At 44.6% G+C, this 23,829-nt stretch overlaps 1 protein-coding gene across 1 annotated transcript in view; it reads right to left on the bottom strand.

Annotated features, from left to right (window-relative positions):
• amph (amphiphysin) overlaps nt 1-23,829 on the bottom strand; it is a 221,267-nt gene that overhangs the window by 25,868 nt on the left and 171,570 nt on the right. The window contains exons 15-19 of the mRNA XM_059993715.1: nt 15,376-15,486; nt 12,766-12,789; nt 10,618-10,641; nt 6,487-6,519; nt 1,261-1,323 (exon numbers count right to left, since the gene is read on the bottom strand). Coding sequence (XP_059849698.1) covers nt 1,261-1,323; nt 6,487-6,519; nt 10,618-10,641; nt 12,766-12,789; nt 15,376-15,486 — 255 coding nt within the window. The remainder of the gene's footprint in view (nt 1-1,260; nt 1,324-6,486; nt 6,520-10,617; nt 10,642-12,765; nt 12,790-15,375; nt 15,487-23,829) is intronic.

Below are 23,829 nucleotides of genomic sequence, written 5' to 3'. Positions count from 1 at the left end.
GGAAAATGGAGTCACCTCTTTATCCCTTATTAGGAGAGAGAGAGCCTGCAGCATGTCGAATCATCAGGTGAACAATGTAGTCTTTGGGGTAACTGCAAGTCGGTGTCTTTGCTATTGCTTTGCTTACGCTTTATTTTTGCCGGTGGGGGGAGGGGGATTGTTGCTCGCTGCCGCTTACGCATGGGAGGGAGGGGAGCTGGGGGGGGGGTTGTCTTTGGGGTCCTAACATTTAACTGTCATCGATTCTTTGGGGCACTCCTCTGTTTTCGTGGATGGTTATGAAGAAAAAGCATTTGAGGATGTATATTCTATACATTTCTCTGGCATTAAATTGTACCTTTGAAGATCTCTGAGGATCTATCCTGGACCCAACATATCGATGCAGTCATGAAGGAGGCATGACAGCAGCTATATTACATTTGGAGTCTGAGGCATGTCTCCAAAGACATTCGCATGTGTACCATGGAGAGTATTCTAACTGGCTGCCTCACTGTCTGGTATGGGGAGGCTGCTGCACAGGGTTGAAGTAAGCTGTAGAAAGTTGTGAAGTCAGTCAGCTCCATCGCTGGTACTGATCTCCCCATCGCCCAGGACGTGCCCTCTTCTCATTGCCACCATCAGGGAGGAGGTACAGAAGCCTGAAGACACACACACTCAGTGTTTCAGGGACAGCTTCTTCCCCTCTGCCATCAGGTTTTGAACCCATGAACACTACCTCACTACCTTTACATATGCATTTCATGCAGTTTCTATTGTTATGTATTACATTGTTCTGCAGCTGCAAAACAACAGATCCCATGACATATGCCATTGATATTAAACCTGATTGTGATGCTGCTGACATGCTGAGTCCCTCCAGATTTTGTGGCCGTTACTAAACACATTTCTTTTTGTTCAACTCATCCTCATGCAATTATCTTTGCAAATGTAAAGCTAATTTATTTTCTTTCTTTCCCTGTTCTAATGAAGATTCTTTAACCTGAAACACAAATATCTGTAATCCTAACCCTAAATTTAAACCTAACCCTAATCCTAACCATAAGGCTGAGTCATAGGACTACAGGTTTGAAACGACTCTCAGTAATCAAACAGTAATGTTTAAGGTTAAAGAACCTTTAGAGTTGTGAGCGAGAAATTGTGCGCAGTATTTGATCACAGGCTGTGATCTTTAAGGCACAACATAACCATGTACAACAATCGCTTTGTGGGTAAAACAGCGGGATGACAGAATTAAAATGCAACAGGTGAAATCTGACTCACCACTGTATCGAACACGCTTTGACTGGGCAGCTCTGTGGTCCCGCCTGCGATACCAGCATCCAGCTTTAATAGGTGAAGACATCAAAAAGGCAATGAGTGAGTCAGGGGAAGAAGAATATCTCTCTCGACCTGAGATATGACTGGTGTGATCTTATTAAACTAATCTATGCAATAGCTCGTCAAGATTAATCAGACTGTGAAAGGAGCACAGCTGGAAGGTGCTTTCATCTATCGGAGACACTATTAATATTCATCTTCACGAGCTCCAGTGTTGTGCTCTCCACAGGAACTCTTACTCATGGACCATAGGCTTCCAAAAAGATAAAAAAAACATTTTTAACTTTCAGACAGATCACATGGTCTCCCCTGAGTCACGTCCATGGATGAAAAGCAACCCCCGAGGTTTAAATGAATGAGGCAGGTTGATAGCAAAATCAGAATCTGATTGGGCCCTTTATCGAAGGAAGGATGTGCTGGCTCTGGAGAGGGTCCAGAGTGGTTCATGAGATTGATCCTGGAATGAAAGGGTTAATGTATTAGGAGTGTTTGATGACTCTGAGCCAGTACTCACTGGAATTCAGAAGAAAGAGGGGGGGGGAATCTCATTGAAACCTATTGAATATTGAACGTCCTAGATAGAGTGGATGTGGAAAGGATGTTTTCTACAGTGGGAGAGTCTAGGACCAGAGGCACAGCTTCAGAACAGAAGGACATTCCTTTACAACAGAAAGGAGGATGAATTTCTTTAGGCAGAGGGTGGTGAATCTGTGGAATTCGTTGCCACGGATAGCTGTGGAGGCAAAGTGATTGGGTATATTAAAAAGGAGGTTGACGGGTTCTTGATTAATCGGGGCATCAAAGGTTCCGCAGAGAAGGCAGGAGAATGGGTTTGAGAGGGATAATAAATCAGCCAAGATGGACTGACAGAGCAGACTTGATGGGCCAAATGGCCTAATACTGTTCTCTTTTCTCAATTTTCAACCCTAACCCTCCCAGTACCATTTGGTAGGTTAAGAGAACACAGAACATAAAAATCTACAGCACATTACAGGCCCTTCGGGCTGCAATGCTGTGCCGACCATGTAACCTACTCCAGAAATTGCCTAGACTTCCTCCACTGCATAGCTCTCTATTTTTTTAAGCTCCATGTACCTGTCTAAGAGTCTCTTAAAAGACCCTGTTGTATTCGCTTCCACCACCGCCAGCAGAGCATCCCACGTACCTACCACTCTCTGTGTGGAAAACTTACCCCTGAATCCCATCAGTATCTATTTCCAAGCATCTTAAAACTACGCCCTCTCGTGCTAGCCATTTCAGCCCTGGGAAAAAGCCTCTGACTATCCACACAATCAATGCCTCTCATCATCTTATACACCTCTATCAGGTCACCTCTCATCCTCCATCGCTCCAAGGAGAAAAGGCCGAGTTCACTCAACCTATTCTCATAAGGCTGAGAAAAGCGTTGTTAATTAGTCATTGTAAATTGCCCAGTGATTAGGGTGGAGTTAAACAGGGGAATTGTTGGGCAGTGTTCCCCAAAGGCCCTGTAACATGCTGTATTCAATATACTCGTTTTCAATATATTCAATAAACTCAATTCAATAAACTCAATTCAATAAACTCAATAAATGAATTGAATAAATTCAATAAACTCATTTTCAATATATAAATGAAATAAGGAATGTAAACAGAGATCAAATGTACTGAGGGAGTGTCCATGGGTTCATTTTCTGTTCAGAAATCTGATGGCAGTGGAGAAGAAGCTTCGAACTGAAGAATGTACATGGAGCTTAGAAAAACAGAGGGCTATGGGTAAAGCCTAGCTCATTCTAAGGTAGGGACATGTTCGGTACAGCTCTGTGAGCTGAAGAGCCTGTATTGTGCTGTAGGTTTTCTATGTTTCTAAACCTGCATCACAGTGGGAGCTTTACTGTTACAGTTGATGTCTGTGGATTGAGCTGCTGTTCTTTTCATTTCAGTTTAGTTACTTAGAGATACAGCACAGTAGAGTCTGCACTGCCCAGTTACACCCATCTGACTAATTAACCTGCAAACCCGTATTGTCTTTGGAAAGTGGGAGAACACTGGGAGGGTGTACAAACTCCTTACAGATAGTGGCAGGAGTTGAACCTTGGAACATCAGGTTAACTGCTGCACTCCCGTGAAGTGACAGCCCCCATGTTGCTGCTCAAGGTGAATGTGGAGGACAATGCATCTGCTGCTCATCCAGATCTACTGGTTGTCCACCTCATTGGACATTATCAGATGGAAGTTGGCTCAAGAGTTTGATTACTTCAGAATGTTTCATCGGTTACAAAGCAATTCCTTTCTCTAACTAATGATCAAAGCATTCAAAAAGACACATTTAAAAAAGTTATTGATAAATATTTGGGTGGTGAGGTAGTGTAGCAGTTAGCGCATCGCTTTACAGTGCCAGCAACTGGGGTTCATTTCCCATTGATGTCTGTAAGGAGTTTGTGCGTTCTCCCCGTGACTGTCCAGGTGCTCCGGTTCCCTGCCACGTTCCAAAGACATACGGGTTAGTAGGTCGGTTGGTCACATGTGTAATTGGCCGGCGTGGGCTTGTTGGCCAGAAGGGCCTGTTACTGTGGCGTTTCTCCAGATAAATATTAAACAAGTAACCAATTGGAAATAATGGGTCCTAGTTTAGTATTTAACCTGGATACATTCAATTATTTACAGCAAACTATTTCATTCAAATATTGGCTATGGTCTGGTACAACACACACATACAAAATGCTGGAGGAACTCAGCAGGTCAGCCAGCATCTATGCAGGGGAATAAATAGTTAACGTGTCAGGCTAAGACCCTTCTTCAACATTGGAGAGGAGGGGGGAAGAAGCCAGAATAAAACGGTGGGAGGGTGAGGACCATGTTAGGGGGAAGCTGGGTGGGTGGGAGTGGGGGCTGAAATCAGGTGACACATTGTAAGAGCTAAAGGGCTGAAGGAAAAGGAATCTGATGGGAGAGGACTGTGGACCATGGAAGAAAGAGTTGGAGGAGGGGTATTAGAGGTGATGGGCAGGTGAGAAGAAGAGAAGGGGTAAGAGGGGAGCCAGAATAGGGAATGGAAAAAGTCAGGTAAAGAGGGGAGGTATTACCAGAAGCTCGATTCAATGTTCATGCCATTAGGTTGAAGTGATAGGTGAGACCAGATGAGGTGGAAGGGGAAAATGAAATAAGAAGCTGGGAGGTGATAGGTTGGAAGAGATAATGGGCTGAAGATAAGGGAATCTGATCGGATCATGGAAGAAAGAGATGGAGGAGAACCAGTGAGAGCAATGATCAGATGAGGAGAAGGAGTGAGAGAGGAGGCAGAATGGGGAATGGAAAAACAGAGGTAAAGAGGGAGATATTACCAGACGTTAGAGAAATCGATGTCCCATCACCTGCCAGCTTGTACATCTTCCCCTCCCCCCAACCTTTTTATTTTGGCTTCTTCCCCATTCATTTCCAGTTCTGGTAAAAGACCACAAGACCTTAAAATATAAGAGTAGAATTATGCCAACTGGCCCATCGAGTCATCATCACGGCTGATCCAATTTCTCACTCAGCCCAATCTTCTGCCTTCTCCCCGTATCTCTTTCCCTGCATGCCCTGACTAATCAGGAATATATCAACCTCTGCCTTAAATATACCCAGTGACTTGGTCTCCACAGTTGCCTGTGGCAACACATTCCACAGATTCGCCACTCTTGGGCTAAAGAAATTCTTCCTCATTTCTATTCTGAATGGACACCCCCCTATTCTGAGGCTATGTCCTCTGGTCCTAGATTCTCCCACCATAAGAGACATCCTCTCCACATCCACTCTATTGAGTCCTTTCAATAATTGATAGGTTTCAATTGGGTCAAAAAAGTTGTCAGCTTGAAACATTGACTGTTTATTCCCGACCATGGACGCTGCCTGACCCGCTGACTTCCTCCAGCACTTTGTGTGTGTTGGTTAGAATTTCCAACACCTCTTGTTTTCGTCAACAGTCTTGTCTCTCGTATTGTTTTGTTAATTCACCTTTCTTTCTTTATTTATTTTATTGACATACAGTGCGGTACAGGCCTTACCGGCCTTTTGAGCCACACAGCCCGACATATCCGGCAATTTAATCCTGGTTTAATCATGGGACAATTTACAATGACCAATTAACCTCCTAACTGGTATGTCTTTTGACTGTGGGAGGGAATGGGAGCGCCCAGAGAAAACCCAATCAGTAGCGGGGAGAACATGCAAACTCCTCACAGACAGCGGCGGAACTGAACCCAGTTCACTGGTACTGTAAAGCATTGTGCTAATCGCTACTCTACCCTGCCGCCATGCTTTCCACATGCTTTATTCATTTGATTTGGCTATCTCATGCTTCTTTAGGAATCTCACATTAAAAAAAATGACACCATAAGATATAGGAGCAGAATTAGGCCATTTGGCCCATCCATTCTGATCCACCATTTCATCATGGCTGATCCATTTTCCTCTAATCCCTACCATTAACCGAGGGGCATTTGCGGGCTGCCCTCAGCACGTCCTCGTGTTGGTTGTTAACACAAATGGCATATTTATCCGTTTGTTTCAATGTACATGTGATAAATAAATCCGAATCTGAAATCAGAAATCAGACAAGTTTAGGGATTTTGGTGGGGAGCACCAATGCCTGGAGAGATCAGACAAAGGCAGGTAGACGCGCCACTTATACCTTTGCAAGGAACATTAAAACATGGCCCTCACCTCACCTTCACCCAGCTATCTGATCTGCTTTTGGGGCAGACAAAGCTGCAGGTTAGCAAATTAAATTTATTAAAATGTATCAGCCAAACCACGCTGATCTGGCCATTTGACCATCTCCAAAATGTGGCCAATCATCAGGGACACCCTCCATCCAGGCCATGCTCTTTTCTCACTACGACCATCGGGAAAAAGGTACAGGAGCCTCAGGACCTACATCACCAGGTTCAGGAACAGTTATTACCCCTCAACAATCAGGCTCCAACTTTCAAGGACTCTACAACTTACTTTTTTTATTTATTTGCACAGTTTTTTCTTCTTTTGCACATTGGCTGTTTGTCAGTCTTTATGTGTAGCTCACCATTGATTCTATTGTATTTCTGTATTCTACTGTGAATGCCCACAAGGAAATGAATCTCAGGTGACGTGTACACACTTTGATAATAAACTTATTTTGAACTTTGAAGTGATTCACTATAAGTATCTTACCTGTGTAAATCCATTGAATGCAGCACTAGGCATCTAGATAAGCAGAAAAAGAAGTGAAAAGTCAGGCTGTGGCCACTCTCTACATCAATCAGAAAATCATATACACTCAGTGGCCACTTTATTAGGTACACCGGTACACTAATGCAAATATTAGCCATTCACATAGCAACAACTCAATGTATAAAAGCATGCAGACATGGTCAAGAGGTTCATTTGTTGTTGAGGCCAAACATCAGATTGGGGAAGAAATTGTGATCTAAGTAACTTTGACCATGGAATGGTTGTTGGTGCCAGACAGGGTAGTTTGAGTATCTCAGAAACTGGTGAACTCCTGGGATTTTCACACTCAACAGTCTCTGGAGTTTACAGAGAATGGTGCAAGCAACGAAAAAGCATCCTGCGAGCAGCAGTTTGGTGGGCAAAAACGCCTTGTCAATGGGAGAGGTCAGAGGAGAATGGACAGACTGGTTCTGTGGGTGAAAACACCTCGTTAACGAGAGAGGTCGGAGGAGAATGGACAGACTGGTTCTGTGGGTGAAAATACCTCGTTAATGAGAGAGGTCGGAGGAGAATGGCCAGACTGGTTCAAGCTGACAGGAAGGCGACAGTAACTCAAATAACCGTGAGTTTCAACACTGGTGTGCAGAAGAGCATCTCTGAATGCACAGTCTTTCCGGTTTGAAGTGGATGAACTACAGTAGCAGAAGACCGGGTTCCACTATTACACCTAATATAGTGGCCACTGAATCTCTATACGTACAGCTATCAGATTTGCCATTACGTGCCTTGCCCTGTGGGAGGAATGACACAACACAATGGCAGCTGAAGGAAAAGCTAAAGCAAGGATGGTAATGAAGGAAAGATTGAAACAAGGGAAATAATGAAACTAAAACTGGTATTTACAGTCAAAGTCTTTCCTAAATAGTTTTTCTACTCTAAACACTTGACATGGTACCTCTTCTCTTCCAGCATCTAGTTCCTTGTATAAGAGTCCGTATCTCTGGTTTGCACTCTCATCTTCAGACAGATCCGAGACGGTTGTTTCCTTTGGGCTGGATGGACTCTCGTCGCTAGCATTACTTAAAGTCTCGACTGGGCGGGATGTCGGGGGGGAGTGAGTATCTCTGGCCTGTGTTCCATCACCATCATTTTCAGTGTCCCCATGTAAGTTCTGCTTTTCCTCATCCTGACTGGAACCGCCCAGCACATTCCCAGTCTCTGTGTTACAAACCAAACCTGTCGGAGGGTAAAAACTCTCATCCTTATCACACCCTCTCCAAAGATGGGCTTTCCCATCTCTGTTGGGGTTACTGGTCTCCCCTTGGTTTTCCTGAGATGTTGGCCATGAGGCAAATCCGTTCTTCTGGCCTTCCAGCAGACTCAAGAGACTAAGATCCCACTCGGTGCTGATAACATTGGGTTCCCAGTTTTCTGGCCATATCTCCTGCTTTTCTCTGTCCCAGGATTCCAGCTGCAGATTTTCAGGGGAAATCACGTCGTCGGTCGCTGTGTGAAATGTGCTTGCTTGATTCTCATCTGAGGTTTCAGTGTGGGTTTCGTCAGTTTGATCAGTTCCTACCTGCGTCAGTGTTTCAGTTGTATTGGTTTTTGGGTTAATAAGTTCGGACTGGTTCTTTCTATCTTGAGATTGTTCAATGCTGCCTGTCTCCTCACAGCTAACACCAAATGTGTCGCCTTGAAGGGAAAGAATTTGCCCCCCTTCACTCCCAGAAACAGTCCTCTCCGTTTCTTGGCAGCTTGGGGTAGCGCCACCCACACAGGGCAACGGAACATCCTCACCCTGCTGACTATTGGGAATACAATCACTCTTCTGGTTAGGCAGAATGCTAGCTTTCGCACAATGACCATCAAGTAGGTCATTATAGAGGCTTTTGGTACTGTCATCTCTCTGAAGCCTCTCAACGAAGCTCATCTCTTCACCCTCAGGCCCCACGGCCTCCGTGGTATGGGTTCTGGCCTCATCAACCTTACCTGTATCCTGCACTGGCTCATGTCCTGGCTGCACTATTGAATCATAGTATTCGTTATCTATCTGCGCAAATAGATTAACACTTCCTCCCTCAGCCAGTTCTATGTCTTGGGACACTACAGGAGTTAAGGATGCCTTCTGATCCACACAGAGGTCTTGCTCCACACACAGATTTGTAGGCTGACTCCTTCTCCTCATTACTTCAGTGTCTACCTGTTGGTCTAACGGATCCTCCAGCCAGCTCTCTGCAACGACCGTACCCTGCTCCTCTTCCTCAGCCTGATACAGCGGGCTTGCAGTGCTCTCGTCCGAGCAGTCTACAGCCTCTTGCTCCCGAGCACGTGGCCACACTTCTAGGTGAGAGTCATGCAGAGGGCTTTCCTCGCTACCAGCGAGCAGGCCTGTGTCTTTAAGGCTGCACTGGAGCAGGCCATGCTGGCTGGCTTCTGCTTCAATAATGCTGCTCGGTTTACCAATATCTGGGTTGTCCTCTCCAGCCGGCTCACAGACTGAGAAGAGACTGTTTGAAGATTCAGGCTTTTGACAGAAAATGAGTGAAGACAGATATAAAAGACAATAGCACAAGCAGATATGATGTTTTTAAAAAGCAAAACAAGATCATGTTTTTCCAGTGGAGAAGATAAGTAAAAGATATAAAATAAAGCGTAGCATCTGCTTCACTTAAAGAAGACCACACACACACACACACACACACAATGCTGGAGGAACTCAGCAGGTCAGACAGCATCTATGGAGAGGAATAAACAGTCAATATTTTAGGCCAAGACCCTTCATCAGGACACTGTTCTGTCCTTCAAGTCCCGAAGAAGGGTCTCGGCCCAAAAGACTGTTAATTCCTTTCCATAGATGCTGCCCGACCTGCTGTGTTCCTCCAGCATTGTGTGTGTGTTACTCTGGATATCCAGTGCCTATAGAATCTCTTGTGTTTCCAAGACACTATGATTCTAGGGACTGGTTTTAAGGAGCCCTGGGTATAAAACTATCTCTGTGGGATCACAATGCCTGCGGGTACCATTCCACCCTGGGACATTGATGCACCATCAATAACTCTTGGAGACGGGAGGTGAACGATAGGCATTTATTAACAGCAAAAGGGAGCATGGCATCTCGGAGACCGAGGGAGGAGCAGTGCCTCCAATTGTCTTTGTACAGGGGTCAGTGGGAGGAGCCACAGGAGCAGTCAGCAGAGGGGCGTGTCCAGACAGGTATACATAGTTCACCACAGACATGTTCCCCTCTCCCTCCAGACCCCACCTCTTCATTCTCATTCATCATTGAAAGGGACACTGAGGCTTTCCCTCGCTCAGGGTCGACCTAGCTGTCATACACAAGCCAGGATAGTACCATATGGAGCAAGCTGTTGCCCATGCAGTGGGCTCCCCCCTCCACGCATCTGATAAACCAATAGGGATGGCAGAGACCGGTACAGTTTGGTACCAGCAGTGTCAACATAACAGAACTCAACATAAGACTGACTACGTTTAAGACTTTTTAAATTAAGCCGTACTGCATACATGGTTACGCAGCTCCAGTTTTCCTTGGGGTTTACTCCCGAAGCCTTCCCCATGAGTGGGTGTAGCCCCCGAGGTGGTGGAGGTCTGAGATCAGAGTTTTCCTTCTCCCAGATGAGCTGCCAACCACGGCTTTTGAGACCCATCTGCCCAAAGTGACTGGCTTTAAGGCACAAGTAACCTGCCTTTGCCCCTTCCCTGACAGCAGAAACCGTTCCGCTGGGCTTAGTAGGTCAGCCACACGTGAAGGCCAGGAGCTGGACTTGGTTGTCAGAGTCTAGTTGAGACCCACACCATTGGGAGCATTTATTAAGTAGTGGGAGCTTGTTCCCATTACCACCCTCAGTTATAACAACCTTAAGAAACAAGTGGGACACTACACAGATGCAAATTAATTTTATGGAAAGCTATATAAGGGTGAAAGTATTAATATTGAGGAAAACTAGTCACAGTCAACACACCACAGCAGTTTGCTAATTGTACTGTACATGGTGAATAAGCTTGATTCTTAAAGTTGATGAATGAATTAATATTTCATTTTCTTAGAGATTAAGGACAGCTCATCTTCAGGACAGTGAGAATATGGAGGAAATGTGGAAATATACTCACAGGTTGAACTAGTTCTGTGTTTGCCTTGAGAGAAACAGAAATTAGTAGTAAATATAGGCATTGTGTCTAGTCTATTTTCATTATACACTGTGAACATCTACGTTTGTTTCACTATATTTACATGCCCACGTACCCGTGCAGAAATATGCTCACAAAAACCCAACTCCTCTAGCCTCTGCTGAAGCCTCCCAACATCAAGCGCGTACATTGAGAACGGTGCCCGATAAAGGCCGGCAATATCATGAAAGATCCCAACCACCCAGCTCACAGACTGTTTGCTCCACTCCAGTCAGGGAGGAGGCTACGTAACATTCACACTGGGACCACCAGACTCAAAAACGGTTACTTTCCCCAAGCAGTAAGACTGATCAACGTCTCCACCCACTAACCTGCCCCTCCATACCTCCAACCACCACTACTTTATCATTTCCTGTCAGAGTCACCTTACATACAGACACTCCTGTCACTTTATGGACATGCAGTCAATCTATCTTATATATTTATATTTATTGTGTCTTTATTATTATTGTGTTCTTTATCTTACTGTGTTTGTTTGTGCTGCATCAGATCCAGAGTAACAATAACTTCATTCTCCTTTACATTTGTGCACTGGAACTGACATTAAACAAGGTTGAAATTTGAAAACAAAATTCTCAGCTTCTATCTGAGGGTGCTGTGTACATAATGTACAGTCCCATCCAAAGTTAATTAACGAGCACTCTATCAAATTTGAGGAGTCACTGAGTTATTATTTTCACAGTCAATACTGCCTTTTGAAGAACCAACTAGTTCACTGTTTCCTGGGAGCTAATTAGACGGTATCAATGGATTTTTATACAGGATTGTCAGAGATCTGTGCCGCACAGATTCCTCATATAGATCATCAGCTTCGCATGACAAACTGTAAGCAGTTAAATTACATTACATGCTCTTGTGCATCATAGTCATAGAGTGTTACAGCTCAGAAACAGGCCATACAGCCCATCTAGGCTGTGCTGAACTATTATGTTGCCTAGTCACAGTCCCTAGAATAATAGAACTATCATTCTAGCTGCACCCAGACCACTCCAAACCCTTTCCAACCATGCATCTATCCGAACTTCTCTTGAATGTGTATACGACCCCACGTCTATCATTTCCACCGGCAGCATGTCCGCTTTCTCGCCACCCTCTAAGTGAAGAAGTTCCCCTTAAACATTTCACTTTCACCCTTAACCCATGACCTCTTGTTGCCCCACCTCAGTGAAGAAAAACCTGCTTACATTTATTCTATCTATGCCCTTCATAATTTTGTATATTTCTATCAAATCTCTCCTCATTCTCCTACGCTTCAGGGAATAAAGTCCTAAACTATTCAACCTTTCCCTCCAACTCAGTTCCTCAAGTCCTGCCAACATCCTTGTAAATTTTCTCTGTAGCCTTTCAATCTTATTAATATCTTTCCTGTATGCAGGTGACCAGAACAGTACACTCTACTTCAAATTAGGCCTCACCAACATCTTATACAACTTCAATACAACATCTCAACTCCTGCAGCATTCAATACACATCAAATCAAGTTTAATTATCATTCAGCAATACCTGGTTACAGCTGACTGGGCCAAGGTGCAAAACATTCTCAACGCATTTAAAATAATGAGAAAAAAATAGTCACACAAAAATACACATCTATAGTCGAAGACCCTGAGTGACATGCCCAGCAATTGATGGTAGAGTTCCCAGCAATCCAGCCTGTCATTCCACTTCGATACTTTGATTTTTTTAGCATGTCGCACCAGACAGTCAGCCATTCTTGTCTGGCTCGTGGTGTCGGGATTGGTCTCCTTTTGGATTAACCAGGGCGCAATATGAACGTTCCTGACTCAACCCTTGTATTTTTTACGAGGCCGAGTGGCTAGCTAGACACCGAACCTGGCACAGATGGAAAGCGTTCTTGGGGGTGGCCGGATTTGGATTCGAACTCGGGAGCCTTTGCTTCGGAGTCCGGCGTTGATGCTATTGCGTCAGTTACTTTGACTAATTTGGGACGAACGAGTCCTGATGCTGTGTAAGAAGCCACTCTGACAAAAAGCTCTAAGTGAAAGCATCCTCAGAAGGGAATAAACCTAAAGATGAATTTGAATTCAGATGGAAACATCTTGTTCCTACCTCCCACAGATCCCAAGGAAGAGTCTAAAAAAGATGAAAAAAGGAACATTATTAAAACTGAAGCAATAGTTCTGTTGAAATCACACATATTGCATTTCTCCATTTATAGCATCAATAATTAAACTTCCCGTATTTACTGTAGCTGGGTAATTGTAATCCTCAATTTTACTTTTTATTTATTGAATAAATAATCAGTAACCAATTCGACAGGCAGGCTAAACCAGGTGAGGGCAGACGGCAGCCTCATACCCAGTGAGACAGGTACATGCCTGTCCCAACATGCAAAGCCAGCTTGGGCGAACTGGTGAATGAGATCTATAGGGAGATCCAGTGGCCAGGAAGGTGGGTTTTGCAATGCTCCGTGGAGAGTGAAGGGCATGGCAGGGCACAGAAGGTGTCATGGTCATCCACTGAAACTAAGGAAGACTCCAGTGTGTGACCCTCGTTCGTACTGGACCTGGATTTCTGAGGTCGAGAGAGCGCAGTGGTTTCATGTCACCGTCAGTCATGACAGACCACTGGCAATAAATAGTGGTCCATAGAGTCACAGAGAAACAGAGTACAGAAACAGGCCATTCGGCCCAACTGGTCCCTGCTGACCACAGCATCCTCAGTGCTCAAAGCCTCTCCTCTCCTTGCACCTGTAATGCCCTGGTTCATATTTTTTACTGTTATGCCATTCTGTATTTGATTTCTGTGCTGTTCTCTGCAAGCTGCTTGTGTGGGTTATTGCTGATGGTAAGAGATAGGAGAATTGTGTGTCATCCTATTAGGATGGCCGGATTAAGGGGAGGTTTCTCTGGTGAGAGACACTAAGGTTGGGCTTGGGGTCTTTTGTTAAGGAGATGAAGAGAGAAGACACTGGAGAGAAGAGGGCGTAGGATTCGACCCGGAGCGGGGCCATGATTCGACAAAGCCCGGGGTGAGATTGAAGGAAGATTGGCGTAAGGGAAACCATGAACTCCCACTTGTGCACATTCAAATGGGCTCTTTTCTTTACTAACCCTTCAGTCAAACTAAGAATTATAAAGCTAAATCGTGCAATTGTATGCGGTGTACTGTCCGTTATTTTGTGGCACTCATTTGTAACAGGGTAATGAATCACGCAGCATCCACACAAACGGACAAACGGGGGGGGGGGGTGGTTTCGGGGTGGGCTTGCAACTCTATCTCATAGTTTGGTGGGGCTGGAGATTGTCTTCCAAGACTTATGCAGCCGATGGAACCAGAGCATATCTAATTTCCTCTTGAAATTGTACCCACCTCGACCACGTCCTCTGGCAGTTTGTTCCTGATACTCACTATCCTTTGAGTAAATAGATCACCTATGAGGTCTCCTTTTAAATGTATCTCCTCATGAATACGTGTCCTCTGGTTTTGGACTCTGCAGCCCTGGAGGAAAGACTATGACCATCCACCTTATTCATACCTGTCGCGGTTTTTATAAACTCCTGTGAGGTCACCCCTTATTCTCCCGCTCTCAAGGAAATAAAGATCCCACACAGCCGACCTCTCCCCATAACTCAGGCTCTCTTGTCCAGACAGAATCCTCAATAGATCACAACTCTTGTACTTCTTCTCATTTCAGGTACCCAACAACTGGATGTCCTGGGTGGTGCAGATCTTAATAATGGATGTCTCCTTCCTGAGTCATCACCTTTTGAAAATGTCCTTGATGGTGCCCATGATGGAGCTGTTGAGTTTGCAGCCCTCTGCAGTTTTTTCCAATTCCTTGCACTGGACCTTGCAAGGAATGTGCCCTCTTCTCATTACTACCATCAATAGGGAGGTACAGGAGCCTGAAGACTTACACTCATTTTAAGAGCAGTTCCTTCACTATCGGATTTCTGACAGCCCAATGAACCCATAAACATTACCTCACTATTATTCTCTTTTTACACTAATTACTTATTTTTTATACTTCTTATTGTAAATCGTAATATTTCACTGTAGTGCTGCCACACAACGACAAATTTCATGATATCATTGCCAGTGTGTGCTATGTTACATGACATAAGCGATCACACGCTTGTGACCATGATTGTTTTTGGCAAATTTTTCTTATGGAAGTGGTTTACCTATGCCTTCTTCTGGGCAGTGTCTCTACAATATGGCTGAGTCCAGCCACTGTCAATCCTCTTCAGAGATATCTGCTTGGTGTCAATGGTCGCATAACCAGGACTTGTGATATGCGACCACCCACCACCTGCTCCCATGGCTTCATGTGACCCTGATCAGGGTGGGGGGGGGGGCTAAGCAGGAGCTACACCTTGCCCAAGGGTGACCTGCAGACTAGTGGAGGGAAGGAGCACCTTACACCTCCTTTGGTAGATCTGTACCTTCACTCCACCACCCTATTCATGACATATTGAACCTCAATGATAACAAACCTGATTCTGATGAAGTTAATCAGGCTGCCCACACCTCTGCCTCCTAACAACCGAGGCATTCAACCATGGGAAATATCACGCACACTGTGAAGTCAAAGTTGACGTCATGCAGAAAATCCCACACCTCCAAGCGTCCCATCACAAGTCCCAGCCCAGTCAATGTGAGTAGTTGTATTTTCACTTCTTACAAGGGAACATGAAATCTCTGTGAGACACAGACCTGAGCGTGCGGTGACTGACTTCGTGTTGCTGTGCTGGTCTGGTCGGGTTTGAAAGGATCAAAGTCCATGTCAAGCAGTGACTCCCCAGGCTGTGTGGCAGGTTGTTCCGGCTATGTGAAGCAAGAAGGAGAAACAATTGAAATATACTTTAGTTTTGTCTCCAACGGAACATCACAAAATAGGTCTACATGTCTTAATGAGGATCATACTAAGGTCGGTCACATTTGCTTGTACACAGTTCCTACAACGAGATGGATCCTGCACTGACACATCAATTTCCCAACATCAGTGCTCCCAGCTGACAATATACCAACACCAAATATCAAAGCTCCCACTGTCCCAGCACTGACAGACTCAATTCCCTCTGTCCCAGTACTGACAGAACCAGTTCTCACTGTCCCAGCACTGACAGAACCAGTTCCCACTGTCCCAGTACTGACAGACCCAGTTCCCACTGTCCCAGAACTGACAGACCCAGTTCCCACTGTCCCGGTACTGACAGAACCAGTTCCCATTGTCCCAACACTGACAGTCCCAGTTCCCACTCTCCCAACACTGACAGACCCAGTTTCCTCTGTCCCAGTACTGACAGACCCAATTCCCACTGTCCCAGTACTGACAGACCCAGTTTCCTCTGTCCCAGTACTGACAGACCCAGTTCCCACTGTCCCAGCACTGACAGACCCAGTTTCCTCTGTCCCAGTACTGACAGACCCAATTCCCACTCTCCCAGAACTAAAGTTTTGTGGATCAGGTAGTCTGACTGCCGCGTAATTGAGGACTCTGATACTGGGTGTCCTAGTCACAGGTAGCTCTGCAGCTGAAAATGTCTGACGGTAAAGTTTATTTTATTTAGTTACAAGGAGTTTAGATCATAAGACATCAGAATTCGTCCATTCAGCCCTTCATGTCTGCTCTGCCATTTGATCATGGCTGATCCATTTCCTTCTCAACCCCATTCTCCTACTTTCTCCCTGTACGCTTTAACTCTCTGACTTATAATACTATAAGACAAAGGAGCAGAAACACCTATGTGAATCTCGGTGAAGTGACGTTGTCATATTCAGCATTTATGCTGAAGCAATTATCGGACTATCTAGACCACTTTAGACAATAACATATTGAATCATCTCTGTGCTGCCAATATAATCATGATATAATAATGATTTTGCATCACTGGATCATGTCTTTTAGAAAAAATCTTTTATAATTTATCTATTTTATTGATTTATTGATCTGTTTATGCCTGTCTATCTATTTGTCTGTCTGTTGATCCATCTATCTCTCTGTCAATACAGCATGGTAACAGTTCCCTGTTGGTCCCTGATGTCCAATTACACACATGTGGCCAATTAGCCGACCAGCCGGTATGTCTTTGGAATGTGGGAGGAAACTGGAGCACCCAGAGGAAACCCACACATTCACAGGGAAAATGTACAAAGTCCTTACAGACAGTGGCGGGAATTGAACCAGGGTCGCTGGTACCATAATAGGGTTACGCTATCTATTACACTGCTGTGTAGACCTCTCATGTCCACTAATCATGAGTAGCTCTGCAGCTGTAAGTGTTTGATGCTAACATTTGTTTTATTTAGGAACAAGGAATTTATATACCTTGGCGAAATTATAAGAAATAGGAGGAGGAGTCGGCCATCTGCCCATCGAGCCTGCTCCGCCATTCAATAAGATCATGGCTGATCTGCCCATGGACTCATCTCCACCTACCTGCCTACCTTTTCCCCATAACCTTTAATTCCCCAACTATGTGAAAATCTATCCAACCTTGTCTTATAATTATGTTTTAATATTTTGCACTTGATTCCTTAAGGGTATAAAAGGGTATATAAGGTTATATATCTTGGTGGTAATGGGGATAAACTCCCACTACCTATTAAATGCTCCCAATGGCTTGCATCTCAAATAGCCTCTGACATTCAAGTCCAGCTCCTGGCCTTCATGTGTGGCTTAGCTACTAAGCCCAGTGGAACTGCTTCTACTGACAGGAGAAGAGGCAAAGGCACCTTAAAACCACCTTCAGACAGATGTGGTCAGCAGCTCACCCAGGAGAAGGAAAGCTCTGATCTCAATCCTCCGCTGCCTTGTGGCTGTACCCACTCATGGGGAAGGCTTCCGGAGTAAACCCCGAGGGGGGAGAAACACAGCTAGAGTCCTATGTTGAGTTCAATGCTGACTGGAACCTCTTATGATGCTGCTGCTGCTGCCAAACTGTATCAGTCTCTGCCTCTCCTGTAGAGTCATCAGCTGCTTGGAGAGGTGGAGCCTGCTACATGGGCAACAGCTTGCTCTCCTTACCGTACTGACCTGGACTGTGTATCACGTAGACAACTAGGACACAACATCCATGGGCAACCCTGACCAACAGAGGGCCTCAAATTCAACATTTATGTTAAATGGTGACAGGACTACATAGACAACTGTAGACAATAGCATATTCAATCACATTTGTGCTGCTATATTATATTCAGCTATGGTTAACTCATTTTTGTTATGGAGCAACAGAGTTAAAAAAGCAGTGGTTTTATGTTTCTATATTGCATCTTTAAGATCTATTGAAAAACATTGGATCACATCTGGTCAGTCTGAATAATTCTCTTGTAATTAATCTGCAGACTATTTCTGTTCCAAATCCAGAGTAGCACCCACAAACTGCTGGAGGAACTCAGCAGCTCAGGCAGCGTCTACAAAAATGAATAAACTATTGGTGTTGCAGACTGAGACCCTTCATCAGGACTGGAGAGGAAGGAGGAAGAGGTCACAATAAGAAGGTGGGGGGGAAGGGGAAGGAGTACAAACTGGCAGTCCTAATGAAGGGTCTGGGCACTACAACGGCAACCCTTTATCCCTCTTCACAGATGCTGCCTGACCTGCTGAGTTCCTCCTGCAGTTTGAGTGTGTGGTAACCTGGCAGGTGATAAGTGAAGCCAGGTAAGGCGGAAGGTAGGGATGAAATAAGAAGCTGGGAGGTGATAGGTGGAAATGAAGAAGGAACCTGATAGGAGAGGAGAGTGGACTATGGGAGAAAGGAAGAGGGGACCTAGAGCAGGGCGAGAGGCAGATGAGGAGAAGAGAAAAGGTAAGGGGGGGGGGGAGCCAGAATGGGGAATGGCAAAGGAGGGAAAGGGAGAGGGGAGAAATTGCCAGAATTAGAGAAATCGATGTTCATGCCATCAGGTTGGAGGCCACCCAGACAGAACATGAGGTGTTGCTCCTCCAACCTGAGAGTGGCCTCCTTGTGGCAGTAGGGGAGGCCTTGGGCAGACATGTTGGAATGGGAATAGTCTGTGGAAAAGTTCCTCTGGATTTCTGCAGAATCTCTTGTATTTATGCGTATGATTTCCTCTTTCATATAATAATACCGTGAATTACATTCATTCCATTGAGTTTAATGTAGAGAAGTTTCTTGTCATTAACATAATGAATAAAGTTCAATATGGCCATTGTCAGAATGTAGCCTTGCTAAAAATGAGTGAGTCAGAGAGAGGGCTAATGTCGTCCTACTGTGAAATAGTGAAGGACATTTATAAAAGGGCATTTAATGAACTGAAATCTTGTATAACGGGCCTCGAGACAGTCAGACCTGAGGTGCTGGCTCTGAATTGCATCTCGAGAAATACGCCAGAAGGTAGTTTGCGGAGAAAGAAGGAAAGCTGTTACCACAGTCGCGTAACAGCGCGATGCTACTGCAGCTTAGGAAGTTCCGGAGTCTGGGGGTCAATTCTGGCGTCCCCTTTAAGGAATCTGTACGTCCTCTCCGTGGAATGCGGGTGCTCCAAATTTCTTCCACAGTCCAAAGGGATACTGGGTAGTTTAATTGGTCATTGAAAATTGTCCCGTGATTAGCCTAGGGTTAATTGGGGCTGCTGGGGTGGTGTGGCTAGAAAGCTTACTCTGCACGATACAGAGAGAGAGAGAGAGAGAGATAAAAATTGACTCAGGTTCAAAGGGAGAGATCATGAGGGTGACAAAAAGTCTGATGAAAAAGGACGATGTTCAGAAGGGGGGGGGGGGAATAACCAATATGGCTATCATTAAATGAAGAAAATATGTGGTGCATTCCAGAATCTGAAGAAATCACCACACATGTTACAAACAGATAAGATTTTTTCCTAAAATAAGCAACTTTTATTCAAAAGGTGTCTACAGATAGAAATTAAATAGATGTCAATTGCAAAATTTAAGACGAGTATGGATAGGTACATCGATGCAATGTTCCCTCTAAGCTGTGCACATACACACATCTTCTTCTACTGGCACACAAAGGAACTTAACCCGCGAACAAAAGGTTGTCACCCTCCACCTCGTTGGCATGTTAAGTATATTTCACAATTGTACACAATCACATTTCCTTTTCTGGGTTCTGATGCAGATGGTGTGGACAACATGGAGGTTGTGATGATTTGTCTGCAGATTTTAGAAATGACTAATTTATACTGTTTTTGTTGAAGACATTATTCCGCACGCATATATTGTTGTCATTGGGCAAAATATTGCACAGCTCAAGATTTTTGTGACATCGGTTGTTACAAATTAGAGGGAACTGCATGGATACATTTGAAGTTCAAAGTACATTGGTTACCAAAGTACCTATGCTATATACAACCTTGAAATTTGTCTCCTTACGAGCAGCTAATAAACAAAGAAACCCAATACAACCCATTAAAAAATGAAAACGGCCAGACTCTCAATGTGCAGAAAAATAACAAATCATGCAAACAATAAAAGTAAGCAAATAACACTCAGAACTGAAGGGTAATGTTCCAGATGTGATTAAATTTGATTAGGCAGAAAAACAGGTCAACACAGACTAGATGGACTGAATGGCCTGTTTCTACGCTAATACCCCATGCCTCTATGGCCACATAATCTGCTCTGGGTGTTGGCTTGACCACAAGGAGTGCTCATGTGCTCTCTGAGTTGGACAATGGATTTCTGAATATTGTTTTTCAGATTAAACATAAAACAATGCACAGGACATTGGGTATATTTACAGTGGAAGTTGATAGGTTCATTGATTAGTAAGAGCACCAAAGGTTACAGGGAGAAGGCCAGAGAATGGGATAATAAATTGGCCATGATGGAATGGCGGAGCAGACTTGATGGGCTGAATGGCCTAATTTTGTTCCTATGTCTTATGGGATAATTGCAGTATTGATTCATCACACTGATTCCTGGAAAACAGTATGTGTTCTATGAAGAACAAATTAATAGAACTGGTTTGTGCTTAACAGAGTTTAGAAAAATAAGTGGTAATCTCACTGATACACTGATACACTGATAAGAGGGATTTGCAGGTTACAACTGCCATCCATTGTCCGCTGACTGTAAGGAGTTTGTAAGCTCTCCCCATGTTCCCATGTATTTTCTCCAGTGCTCCGGTTTCCTCCCACATTCCAGAGACATATGCAAGCTGTAGGTTCTGGAAGTGTGTTAGTAAACTATGGGATCTGGAAGTGTATTAGTGAGCTGTGGGATCTGGAAGTGTGTTAGTGAGCTGTGGGATCTGGAAGTGTGTTAGTGGTCTGTAGGATCTGGAAGTGTGTTAGTGAACTATGGGATCTGGAAGTGTATTAGTGAGCTGTGGGATCTGGAAGTGTGTTAGTGAGCTATGGGATCTGGAAGTGTGTTAGTAAACTATGGGATCTGGAAGTGTATTAGTGAGCTGTGGGATCTGGAAGTGTGTTAGTGAGCTGTGGGATCTGGAAGTGTGTTAGTGAGCTGTGGGATCTGGAAGTGTGTTAGTGAGCTGTGGGATCTGGAAGTGTGTTAGTGGTCTGTAGGATCTGGAAGTGTGTTAGTGAACTATGGGATCTGGAAGTGTATTAGTGAGCTGTGGGATCTGGAAGTGTGTTCGTGAGCTGTGGGATCTGGAAGTGTGTTAGTAAACTGTGAGATCTGGAAGTGTGTTAGTGGTCTGTAGGATCTGGAAGTGTGTTAGTGAGCTGTGGGATCTGGAAGTGTGTTAGTGAACTGTGGGATCTGGAAGTGTGTTAGTAAACTGTGAGATCTGGAAGTGTGTTAGTGAGCTGTGGGATCTGGAAGTGTGTTAGTAAACTGTGAGATCTGGAAGTGTGTTAGTGAGCTGTGGGATCTGGAAGTGTGTTAGTAAACTGTGGGATCTGGAAGTGTGTTAGTAAACTGTGGGATCTGGAAGTGTGTTAGTAATCTGTGGGATCTGGAAGTGTGTTAGTGGTCTGTAGGATCTGGAAGTGTGTTAGTAAACTGTGGGATCTGGAAGTGTGTTAGTGAACTATGGGATCTGGAAGTGTATTAGTGAGCTGTGGGATCTGGAAGTGTGTTAGTGAACTGTGGGATCTGGAAGTGTGTTAGTAAACTGTGAGATCTGGAAGTGTGTTAGTGAGCTGTGGGATCTGGAAGTGTGTTAGTGAACTGTGGGATCTGGAAGTGTGTTAGTGGTCTGTAGGGTCTGGAAGTGTGTTAGTGAGCTGTGGGATCTGGAAGTGTGTTAGTAAACTGTGGGATCTGGAAGTGTGTTAGTGAACTGTGGGATCTGGAAGTGTATTAGTGAGCTGTGGGATCTGGAAGTGTGTTAGTGAACTGTGAGATCTGGAAGTGTGTTAGTGGTCTGTAGGATCTGGAAGTGTGTTAGTGAGCTGTGGGATCTGAAAGTGTATTAGTGAGCTGTGGGATCTGGAAGTGTGTTAGTAAACTGTGGGATCTGGAAGTGTGTTAGTGAACTATGGGATCTGGAAGTGTATTAGTGAGCTGTGGGATCTGGAAGTGTGTTAGTGAACTGTGGGATCTGGAAGTGTGTTAGTAAACTGTGAGATCTGGAAGTGTGTTAGTAAACTGTGAGATCTGGAAGTGTGTTAGTAAACTGTGGGATCTGGAAGTGTGTTAGTGAGCTGTGGGATCTGGAAGTGTGTTAGTAAACTGTGGGATCTGGAAGTGTGTTAGTAAACTGTGGGGTCTGGAAGTGTGTTAGTGGTCTGTAGGATCTGGAAGTGTGTTAGTAAACTGTGGGATCTGGAAGTGTGTTAGTGAACTGTGAGATCTGGAAGTGTGTTAGTAAACTGTGGGATCTGGAAGTGTGTTAGTGAGCTGTGGGATCTGGAAGTGTGTTAGTAAACTGTGGGGTCTGGAAGTGTGTTAGTGGTCTGTAGGATCTGGAAGTGTGTTAGTGAGCTGTGAGATCTGGAAGTGTGTTAGTAAACTGTGGGAACTGGAAGTGTGTTAGTGAGCTGTGGGATCTGGAAGTGTGTTAGTGAGCTGTGGGATCTGGAAGTGTGTTAGTAAACTGTGAGATCTGGAAGTGTGTTAGTGAGCTGTGGGATCAGGAAGTGTGTTAGTAAACTGTGGGATCTGGAAGTGTGTTAGTGAGCTGTGAGATCTGGAAGTGTGTTAGTAAACTGTGGGATCTGGAAGTGTGTTAGTGAGCTGTGGGATCTGGAAGTGTGTTAGTGAGCTGTGGGATCTGGAAGTGTGTTAGTAAACTGTGAGATCTGGAAGTGTGTTAGTGAACTGTGGGATCTGGAAGTGTGTTAGTAAACTGTGAGATCTGGAAGTGTGTTAGTGAGCTGTGGGATCTGGAAGTGTGTTAGTAAACTGTGGGATCTGGAAGTGTGTTAGTAAACTGTGGGGTCTGGAAGTGTGTTAGTGGTCTGTAGGATCTGGAAGTGTGTTAGTAAACTGTGGGATCTGGAAGTGTGTTAGTGAGCTGTGGGATCTGGAAGTGTGTTAGTAAACTGTGGGATCTGGAAGTGTGTTAGTAAACTGTGGGATCTGGAAGTGTGTTAGTGAACTATGGGATCTGGAAGTGTATTAGTGAGCTGTGGGATCTGGAAGTGTGTTAGTGAACTGTGAGATCTGGAAGTGTGTTAGTGGTCTGTAGGATCTGGAAGTGTGTTAGTGAGCTGTGGGATCTGAAAGTGTATTAGTGAGCTGTGGGATCTGGAAGTGTGTTAGTAAACTGTGGGATCTGGAAGTGTGTTAGTGAACTATGGGATCTGGAAGTGTATTAGTGAGCTGTGGGATCTGGAAGTGTGTTAGTGAACTGTGGGATCTGGAAGTGTGTTAGTAAACTGTGAGATCTGGAAGTGTGTTAGTAAACTGTGAGATCTGGAAGTGTGTTAGTAAACTGTGGGATCTGGAAGTGTGTTAGTGAGCTGTGGGATCTGGAAGTGTGTTAGTAAACTGTGGGATCTGGAAGTGTGTTAGTAAACTGTGGGGTCTGGAAGTGTGTTAGTGGTCTGTAGGATCTGGAAGTGTGTTAGTAAACTGTGGGATCTGGAAGTGTGTTAGTGAACTGTGAGATCTGGAAGTGTGTTAGTAAACTGTGGGATCTGGAAGTGTGTTAGTGAGCTGTGGGATCTGGAAGTGTGTTAGTAAACTGTGGGGTCTGGAAGTGTGTTAGTGGTCTGTAGGATCTGGAAGTGTGTTAGTGAGCTGTGAGATCTGGAAGTGTGTTAGTAAAC

The sequence above is a fragment of the Hypanus sabinus genome, chromosome 1 (genome assembly GCF_030144855.1).
Source record: "Hypanus sabinus isolate sHypSab1 chromosome 1, sHypSab1.hap1, whole genome shotgun sequence".
Classification (NCBI taxonomy): domain Eukaryota; kingdom Metazoa; phylum Chordata; class Chondrichthyes; order Myliobatiformes; family Dasyatidae; genus Hypanus; species Hypanus sabinus.
This window is presented reverse-complemented; position numbering and strand designations above follow the sequence as displayed.